General features: G+C 45.0%; 1 protein-coding gene across 1 annotated transcript; it reads right to left on the reverse strand.

Annotated features, from left to right (window-relative positions):
- Positions 1-4,562: 4,562 nt before the first annotated feature.
- Positions 4,563-9,350, reverse strand: chst1 (carbohydrate (keratan sulfate Gal-6) sulfotransferase 1). Its single transcript, XM_030045557.1, has 2 exons — positions 9,031-9,350; positions 4,563-6,838 (listed from the first exon to the last, which is right to left on the reverse strand). The coding sequence occupies exon 2, from the start codon at positions 6,790-6,792 to the stop codon at positions 5,506-5,508; it is 1,287 nt and encodes a 428-aa protein (XP_029901417.1). The 5' UTR covers positions 6,793-6,838; positions 9,031-9,350; the 3' UTR covers positions 4,563-5,505.
- Positions 9,351-10,846: the final 1,496 nt, after the last annotated feature.

Here is a 10,846-nt window from a genome sequence, read left to right on the forward strand (position 1 = left end):
GAAGCCAAGATATTTCCATGTTTCCCCCTATTCCCAGAGCTCTAAAAGCTTCACTTTTAGCTCATGACTGCTTGTGCTTGTTTGCTCGTGTGTGTGTGTGTCTGTGTGTGTGTGTGTGTGTGTGTGTGTGTGTGTGTGTGCACGTGTGCTAATCTCAGCCTTTCATTCCAGCCAAGGGGGGAATGTGAGCGACGGCAGCATAGCGAGAGAGCCACAGCTCACCACAGTGACGTAAACTGCACTGACCAGTCTGACCGGTGCTGCGTGCGCTCACACACACTCTCACACACTCACACACACACACACACACTCTCACACACACTGCTTCTCGCTCTGCTCACACCTATACCCACATTTCCGTGGGGGAATTAGCATCAATGGCTCCAGTGTGAATATGTGTGGCTGTGTGTGTGCGTGTGTGTGTGTGAGATAGCGAGCGTGAGAGAGAGAGAGAGAGAGGGTGAGCGAGTGTGAAAGCGTGTGTGTCACCTCTGCTTGCCAGGAGCAGCTATGGCTCCTGGTGAGGGACAGAGGGTCACTTCCAGGTTTTTCCAGAAAACGCCCTTCCCGTTAAAAAACAAGTTCCTGCTCCCTGGAAGGTTCAGCTCTTCAATGGATTAAATAGATTCAAATGAAACATTAATTCCTAAAAAAAAAAAAAAAAAAAAAAAAAAAAAGAGCCTATTACAATGTTGGGATTTTGTGTCATATTCATTCCAGTGTGCACTTTGACATATATATATATATATTTTTGTTTTTATTTTCATTTTTTGCAACATCCATAGTACCCAGTCCAACAAAATCAATGCAATGACAAATGGATTCCAATCTGATTCCTTACAATTATTAGTATTTTGTATAAACATCGATTTGAATTTGGCAACAGCGAATTTCCTCAACAGCCATTTCAAGATATTTGATGATATCTGAATTTCGCTCCTACGCTTCTCGTCCTCGTGCAACTTCTGAGGCTCCTTAACGACATAACGGGCAGGTCGCCACAGCTCATTTACAACGACCTGTTGACAGCTTCAATTAAGCATTCAATTCATATCACTTCGCGGCGCAGCCCAAATGGCTCACCTCCGCTGCCATTTTCCCAGCACTCCAGCGCCATTACCGCGCGGACGCCACGGGCAGAAAATTTCCGCAAAATAACCTCATGATTTTCACACGAGCGCGTTCGATCGCACCGCCGACACGTCATCCCCCCGTCTCGGCAAAAAAAAGCGTCTCGGTGGTTAACGGGGGAAAATGGTGCGGTCACTCTGGATGCTCGGATGCAGAGTCGAATTCTATGAACCGTCACCAAAAAAAAAAAAAAAAAAGCCGACTTTGGGAGCGATCAAAGCTAACACACACACACTTGCACATTTCATATAAATCCCAATATCCAATATGCATCGCGGACACAAAGATGCTGAAACGCCAATGTGCCATGATTGGTGCAATCATGTTTAATTCAGTGAACTTGGAGCCTTCAGCAACATGTCAATACTCTGCTCAAGCATGAGAGAAAAATGATGATTTACATGCACACACACACACACACACACACACACACACACACACGCACACAGACAAACAGAAAGACCTGAGGAGCTGGAGGAGGTCGAGGACAGCTAACAGCACAGATTGATCTCAGGCTTCCTTTTGGCAGAATGACCACGTCTTTTGCTGCATACTCTTCAAAAAAAAAAAAAAGTTCTCTTGCAGCAAGCTTTGCTCTCTAACGATTAGTCTGAGCCACCAGGACATGTCCTGTCAGCTCAGCTCAGCGAGGAGAGGGCACCAAGAAGCAAATAGCTTTCTGCTCTGTCACGCAGTCACACAGGGTCAGACTATTAAGGTCACATTATGAGGGGATCAGAATAAAAAAAAAAAAAAAAAAAAATTAAAACCGGGAGGGAGGGACGGAGAGCGGGGATTTGCTGTTCTTTCTTTCAGGGGGTTGTGAACCATATGTTCAGCCCAGGGACACAATAACCCACACGAGGGGCTCAGCAACAGCCTACAGACACACCGACACATGGGAAGCAGGCTGCAAACTGTGTGCGAGGGTCAGACATGTGGAGTTTGTGCTCCACGACCAGCAAACTGTCACAGCGAAAAACACCGCAGAGCAGAACCAAAACTGAACTGAACCGAGTGCTCGGGCTCACAAATGTGCACGTTCGACGAGAATATCGCTCAAACGCAGGAGGATTGAAAAACCAGTCCAGTGGTGCCATTATTCCTCCTGTTAATTTTCCATGTAAGTTAATGAAAAATAAATTAGACATGGAAGGAAAATGCAGGGCCGGGTGTTGCTGAAACATTCCTGAATCCATAAAACCCTGTTGGCAGTAGATGGACACGGACTGTCAACCGAGAGCTTTCGCGAGCTTTCTGTGACGAGGCCGTGGAGCCGGCCTCGGCGTCGATGCGGTAGTTTTGTTGCTTTGTTGACGCCTAAAGAAAACTCACCGCACACGCACCAATATGTAAAAGTTGTACTTTGCTGTATTTCTCGGTTTGGAATTAAAATTATGTCAAGCACATCCAGAAAGATTCAGAGGTAACGTGGAGAAACACAGAGAGAGAGAGAGAGAGAGAGAGAGAGCGCCGAAGCAACAATCCCCTGAGATCTCTGTAAGGAAGAAAGAGGTGGATGATGGAAAAAAAGCACTGTCGGAGAGAGAGAGAGAGAGAGAGGGAGAGAGAGCTTGCCTCCAGCCCCGGCACAGAGGAGGATCAAAGGTTTGTGCTCTGCATCTCAATGGACATCCAGTCACCAATACTGATGAGCCTGAGTGTGTGATGCTCCATTCACACGGTTTATCTCTTATGGGTAAACAAGTGGACAGTGCAAGAAAATCAATGGACAGCCGGCCGACATTGTTCCGTTCACACAGCCTCTCCTCGGCGCCCCCATTTGCATTCTCATTGAACTGTACAGTTATTTACTGTGATGCCGTTCGCAGGAATCATAATCCGAATCAAAGCCGGGGCGACGGGGGAACAAAAATCCAAAAGGTAACAAAGTCTTCATCAAAAGCAAGGCCGATTATTGTAATGACATGCTCGGCTTTTTTCCTTCCTCTGACAACAGCACATCCAGCAGATCAATGCTATCTGTACAGCTGGCAATAATAAACACAATTTAAAAATCTTTCTGGTGTGCATCAGGATGGGACACCCTTGTAATCACAGAGTCGTGTGCTGTTTTGGTTTCCTTTTTTTTTCAATTTGCAAGAAATTTGCGGGTAAGAAATGCAATGCGACAATTAGCTCTGCTTCCCAATATTATAGAGGAACTGCCTCTTCTGTCTCGGTGGCTTACGAGCCATGCCTTTGAATGCAAAATGTTTATGTGCGTTGCCAATATCGCTCGAGTGAATGATGGGAGATTATGCGGCAGTAAAAATTATATCCGAATCATCAAATGTGTTCAGTCCGCCATTGGTAAAGAGTTTGATGTGAATCTAAATGACTGAAGCCCAATTTGCAGTTCTTGCTATGCAAATGTACAGTACATAGGCTGACAAGTGTTTTTGTGCACACATCATTACCATTGTGGTTAAGCTGCATGATGCAAACCCACATTCAATATAAGCTGCTAGGAGAACGGGGGTTTGGAGGTGCAGCTCTTGGCATAAATTGGTCACTTTAGCCTGCACACTAATTTGTCTTGTCCTCGTGTGCAGATTGTTTGACAAACCACTCACTGCAGGAGTCGGTAGGCAATAATGTCAATGGTGGTCGTGCTGCAAGAAAAAAGCACCGCAGCTTTGATTAGGCCACCTTTTCTGTGCTTTCATCAATCCAGGAATTATTTTGCTCATGAGGACAGTGTGTTCCTGCTCAGACACGAACTAAATAGGAAAGTAAACTGAAGACGTACTATTTTGTGGACCCAAAATAGGACAGTTATTTCATGCCTTGGCTCCTGTCCAAAGGGTTCTGCATTGTTTCTCTTACAAAAAAGGACTATGACAAAACAGGACACATTACTTTGTACTGTAGCACTTTGGGGGATTTCAGCTTTTTTTTTTTTTTTTTTTTTTTTGGTAATCTTCTTCCCTTTTTACATTTCCTGGTGGAAACATGACGCCTGCCAAACACGATGAAAATGATTAGAGGATCCGGTCCACATTCTGGGCTAGTTACCTACGGACAGCCATACAGTAACGGGTCTTTTTTTTTTTTTTTTTTAAATCTCTAGTTTAATGTACACTTTTTGAAATGTGGTTGCTCTGCTGTGCATTCAATCCTGTCCCAGCAAGCTCAGCAGGGGGCGAAACATGGGAATTTGCAACTCACACAAATATTTGGCAAAGATCCTTCTTTCTCCTGTATGAATTTTGATGTTTCTCCCGGAAGATGAACACTCATGAGCTAGCATCACTTCAGAAAACCGTCTGTGAGATTGCATCATTGCACTTGAGCCTGTATCCATAACATTGTGAAATAAAGATGCCCGACCTTCAATCCTCATGTAGGTTTGAAATGTTTCTCTTTCTCTCCCGATTAATTAAAAATGTACCATACTTCTCCTACAAGTAAATTCACCAACAAAGAACCAAGTGAGACCTTTTGATGTTTATCAGGTGAATTAATTTTTCAAAGTGTGTATCATCCACAGGCCTTACACGGGAGAAGTCTACGCATTCATAGTTAAAAGACAGAAGAGGCTGTGTAACGTTCACACTCCAAATGATCTGGACCTGGCAGTTTTATGGGCAACATCCACATTTGTATTTATAATGATGTAATTATCTTCAAATATGTGACCTAATGGAGAAATACCTAAGGAGGATTGCAGCATTACCGCTCATTAGTTGTGTTTGTCCATCACAGTTTGCTCTTAATCCTGTGATGAACGCTCATGACAGCCGGTGGGACGCTGTTCCTCCGACTAGAGTGCCCATTAATTGTCTGCAATTATCCTTTGCAGTGTGACATCTGCCACAAGCATCTCTTCTGCTCCCACATGGATAGAAATGCCATAGTGGTAAAGGTTGACTGCGACATTCACTATTTATTGCACAGTAGGGCTTGTACAGTCCAATTTTGTCATCACAGGTCTAAAAAAAAAAAAAAAAAAAAAAAAAAAAAAAAAAAAAACACACGTTTGCTTCACAGACCAGATCCCTCCTCCCCACCGCCATGACTTGAAGGGCGACAATTTACTTGAGTTGAAACGACAGCTTGCATACAGGAAATTAATGGAGACGGCGCCTCGTCTCGTTTTTGTTCTATTCATCAATCCGTCGTGGGACAGTAAATAATGAGACATTTTGTAAACTAGCTTCTTTTGATTACTTTGACTTTAAAGTGTGCTGTTCTGTAACATTGGGGACTTATCCGCAGTTCCCTCGGTGCATTCAGGATCTTTAAAGTTTAGTGCAAATTTGAAGAAACAAAATTACAGGAACAAACAAACAAACAAACAAAACGAACTAAGGAAACTATAAGGCAACATTTATAAATATATCAAAAATAGTCATTAGAGAACTATCTTTGTTACAAAAAAGGTACAAAAGTTTTGTCCTGTACCAGTGAGAGGGACATGTTTTTCAACTCCTCCACTGATTTCACAGCCTTGTATCCCAGCTGGTGGAGTACTTTCTGACACACGGTCTGTGTGTACTCTACCATGTCGTACGACAGTTTCAAACGCCAACTTTCCGCGTTCGCCGCCGAGTCCCTCACTGTACCAAACTTGTGTTTCGCCGAAGGCTCGTTGCTGCCCCTAGTGTTTGCATGTATCCAGTCTTCCACGTTTTTATCCATAGGCAGCCCCAGGTAGTCGTACATCTCCTTTGTCTTGAGCAGCGGGTTTCTAGCCAAATCCTCATAGCGAACCAACATGTATTTCCCTTTCAGCCAATATGGATGACTGAGGCCAGTGGACACGGAACTGAGAAAGTCTTCGCAGACGACCGTGAGCTGACTCAGGTCGAGATTGTAGGGCCTCCGCCCCGTGGCCCTCCAAATGCGCCACAGACGATACGTATCCCTGAACGTCTCAATCCGCGATGACAGGATGCCACGAGGGTCTCTGACAAGCTGGATCACCTTAATATTCAGGCGCGGGTCCTCCACCAAGGCGCGCAGGTCTCCGATCTCTGGCACCCGGACGATCTTGATGGCCACGTACCGCTTCTCCCGGCATGCCTCCGCCGCTAAAGTCATATTTAGAGCTGCACACTTCTTGACACAATCCCCCTCCTCCACATTAACATCAGTGGGACCGAAAGCGTCACACACAGGTTGCTGGCACAGTGCCCGGCTGGCACCGCGGCGGAACAGCTTGTCCGTGGTGTGGTTGGTGGGCGTGGGCTTGATGTAGCTCTCCAGGAAATAGAGGTCACAACCGTACAGGCTTCGCAGGAGATCCCGACTCGCGCCCAGCATCACTCGGCGGTCGGCAGAGTTGCGGCTGTGCGACAGGCGGGGAATCAGTGTGGTCTGAACGTGGTAAAGAGGCTCGAACAGGTAGAACACCTCCTGATGCTGGTTGAGCAGCTGGCCAACAAAGGAGGAGCCGCTGCGGGTGGTGGCCAGGACCAAGATGTGGGTCTTACGGGTGGCATTGATGGAAAAGTAAGGGTAGTCATCGCAGCCGCCGCCACCTGCTGCTCCCCGCTCAAAGGGAGGTTCTGTCTCCTGGCCGCCCAGGCCACAGTTCTGTGGGCTGGGCAAGGGGCACAGCTGGAAAGGCTTGGAGGTGAGTGTCCGGATGGCGGTGTACTGGATGGCGATGGAGGCCAAGGCCAGCAGAATCACTGCCTTCCAGGAACATTGCATGGCTGAACCACTTCATTTAGACACAGCGGTCCATGCCAGGTCCTCCCTGCAAACAAAGAATGTTTTTGTCTTTTTACTGCACATCACTTTCTCTTATGTGTAATAGTGTTTCAGTTTTAGCAATACGTCATGTTAATCTTTAAATATTGTAGAATAGGTCACTTTGAAAATATCAACCAATGGGGCCCTAACCTAACATAATTACACCTGCAGCAGTGAGAGAAACACTGATAGTTCATGTGATATTTGATATTTGGGAGGGAAAAACATGATTCCCAAAAGACTTTTGATGTATACGTGGGATGAGTGGGGAAGGTTATGTTTTATTTAAAAGGCTATTTAGCCAACAAGGCACATAAAGCAACTGACACATAAACTCGGGTAACAATTTTTATTATAATCAATTTCTGGAGGTTTAAATCACTGGGGTCAAATTGACCCCAGCTGATATAAAAATGTTAGTAAATTTGAAGGTAACAGGAGGATTAACAGCAACAGTGAATAGCAGTGACAAACGTTATTGCACCTTTTGTAGCACAGTTACAGTGCTGTAAAGGTGTAATTGTTACATAGAGGCTGAAATTCAATTTGCATGCACAAAATTCACTATAGAATGATTTGTGCTGTGATTAATTTTAGGACTGCGCCGTGAACACCCAATAAGAGGAGCAGCATCTTATAGACGGCTTGATATTATGCTCGATTCTGGGACCTGGAAGCTATTCTTCAAGGTGCTTCTCTTGGTCCTGAAGTCAGAGGCAGGGCTGATGATTGATTAGACACCGAACAAGAGCAGTACTTGCTAGTGACTGCTGTTATGCTGCTATGACATCATGCGGCTGAATCACATGCTTGTGCTGTTTTGTTAAATTTATCCTGTTTCCCCCCGTCTTTGCTATAGCCTACTTTCTGAGGAATAAAATAGGTGAAGAGGAGCGTGCTGAGCCCTAAACTGTTGGCTCTGACACAGTCAAATGACGCCGACTGCCAAGCATGTACGACAACAGTCTGACTCTCTAAATCACAGTGGAGTGAAGCACAGCGCAGGCAATCCTAGCGATGGTACCAAATATCTTTTTTTTATTTGCAGCAAGGCTATACAGGAGCAATTCTGAACCGATTTTTTTTTTTTTTTAACTCCTGCTCTCGGTGGCACATTATCTCTCTGTGTAGTGCTTTAGGGGGGGTTCAAAAATGCAGCAAAAGTTACCACACCATGATAATCAGGGCTGAACAGCACAGCGTGGTCTAGCCTACTTCAGGATGTGAACACTTCTTCCCCAGATGAGTCAGCCCTCCACACCGTATCCACCCTGGATTTCAAGTCTACTCAAACATGTATGCATCAATTCAAGGACTGCCATGTGGCCTGAATGGAAAGTGTAACCACTGTACTGTAATTCAACGGTGTCACCAAGACAAATGTCCCAGCTAGCATCTACAGGAGTGAATAACAGTTCAGAGTTTCCCTGCCAATGTCATGTCAAGGGGAAATAATGTTGCAAGGCAAAGAAAAAAAACTGGGGATATCTTTAGCCTCTTTTTTGAAATCTGGGCCATTTAAGATGTGATTGCTTATTTTGAACAGAATCCTAAACTGGGCCCTTGATGCAGGCTATAATAGGGGGGGAGTCTGTTTAACATTTAGGCTTAGCATAATAAACTCAGAAGGCATACAGTGCATGGGACTTGTACGAGCCAAATGGGAACGATGCGTCAGGGCTTCACTTTCCACTCCTAACTAAAGCAGCAAGGCAGAAATAACAGTTATTTAAAGGAGAAAGAAAAAAAAACTATAATTGTTTCATACAAGCAGGAAACAAAAATCTAATTTTACCCGGCTGCATGCAGACTGCCGCCTGTTTGAGGATATCGGGGATGGCAAAATTTGAGGTTATTTTTTTTTTGCACAGCAACACAAAATGTTGACTTCCACAGCAATCGCTTGGCAATGCAGGGGGACTTTATGTGCAAGCAATAGATCCCTTCCTTCTCATGGAAATACTGAAGATTGAAGCCCAATGCTGCAGCGTGAACAGGTCAGGCTTACTGACAAGAGATTTTCCGCGATGCAGACATCCTCACCGGCGATGCGATAAGACAAAATAGCCCAAATGAACGCATCGCTCCCACCCAGCCGCTAAACAACCCCCCCCCCGCCACTCCATAATATTTAACATACACGCAGATCGAGCAACTTGATGCTTGGATGATGGAGCAAATGAACACTTGTTATACCTTATTGGCAGCTGTAGTATTCTCATGATGCGCCGTATGTCCGCGGATCACGGCTGCTTTGCTTTCGTGTTGATGATCGTTTTCCACCGTGCGCTTCTTCTCAGATAGGGCAGAAATGAGCTCGGCGCACTCGGATTATCCATACAACGCTGCGGAGCGAAGTGCCCAAGTCGTGCTTCGAGTTGAGCGGGTAGCCGAAGAAGCCGAAAAATGAAAAGGAAAAATCTCGAATCAAGAAAGAAGTGATGGAGTTGACGGCTGAGCGGCTGTGTGCCGTTGAGCAGGCAGTGAGACGTAAGACTGACGGAGCCTGGCGACAGGCGGGATGATGCGCAGAGGCTGAGAGGGAGTGTGTGAGGTACACAAGGAGCGACTGTCTGGACCACCCAGACCCCTCCCCCTTTCCACCTGCCTCTCTCTCTCTCTCTCTCTCTCTCTCTCTCTCTCTCTCTCTCTCTCTCTGCCCCCTTTCTCCCCCTCCCTCTCTTCCCACCCCCCTCTCTCTCACACACACACACAGACACATAGACACACACACACACACACACACAAAGTCAGCTCCTTTTACCCAGCCTGTGTGGCAGCAACAAGCCCACAGTGATCCCATCAGTCTTTTCCAATTTGAACTGCATGCAAATATTTCATTTTTTTCCACATTTAGATGTTGCATTTTTTTTTTTCATGGAAAAATATACAGACTAACCTTTATTGTTATCATCATTATTTATTTATTTATTTAGCTGACATCAAGTGATTTGGACACAAGCCACCACACCACTCAAATTTTTTTTTTTTTTTTGCCTACCACCGTACTTCCATCTGGTTATTCCGGGTCACTTCTTCCATGTTATTCCACCTGTCTGCTTCGGCTCAGAAAAGAGCAAGCTGGCCCGTTTGAAGGGTTTTCCGTAGCAGCAAGTTTCTGCTCTGACTCTGACATGAACTCGTCACATCAGCATTACTGCCTGGGGCTCTGTGATTCTGCAAAGCCCTCTCTCTGGGGCATCTGCATTGATATAGGGGTGGGTGGGCCGATAATGAGGGTAATGTGAGTAGGCCAAGTCCATACATGCCCAAGGAATGCTGATTCTCCTGAGGGAAGACAGAAGAATTTGTAAAATTTACTTATGGTTTCAGGAAAGCCACACCACAAGGGCCGCTGCGTAAAGCTAAAATCATACAATCATGTCAAACAAACATCTCCAACAGACATATCACATCACCCAAGCAACACAAAAAACATGCATGCACACAAACAAGCACGCCTACATGTGCAGGACTCTCGAGGTTGCTGCATTATTTTTAATATTCATTCCAAGACATGATCTGAATCAATTTACAGCAGCAGAGATGCTTCATCTTGTTGTGCAACACCTGAACAACATTTGTGTCATGGCACTGGTTTACAAAATGACCGATATGTGCGATTTTGTCACAAGACTGAAGGAACTTAAAATGCTCATAGCTCATCAAAATAAATGCCAGAAAAGGAGCATTGCCTGAAGAAAATGCATGTGATTGCTGTCAGCTGATAGGCTGATTAGTTTGATTTTGCATTTGTGTGTTTATCATTACAACAGTGTGCAAATTTCATCAATTTCCACTATATGCACTGGCTGACTTAGAAATGCAGTGGGAGTGGATGGGGCTCCATTGACTTCCATGTATTTCATAACTCATAAACCATACATGTCATCATTATGAGAGTGTGCATGTTTCATCAGCATGTCATACCGAGCATTTAGAAATTTTAATGTTTGTACCATACACACTGGCTGACTTATCAATACAATAGAAGTCTGAAATTGGATTTCAA

The sequence above is a fragment of the Myripristis murdjan genome, chromosome 3 (genome assembly GCF_902150065.1).
Source record: "Myripristis murdjan chromosome 3, fMyrMur1.1, whole genome shotgun sequence".
NCBI classification, from domain to species: Eukaryota; Metazoa; Chordata; class Actinopteri; order Holocentriformes; family Holocentridae; genus Myripristis; species Myripristis murdjan.

Coding starts and splice junctions, on each gene's coding strand:
- chst1 (XM_030045557.1), bottom strand. CDS start 6,792: ATGCAATGTTCCTGGAAGGCAGTGATTCTGCTGGCCTTGGCCTCCATC.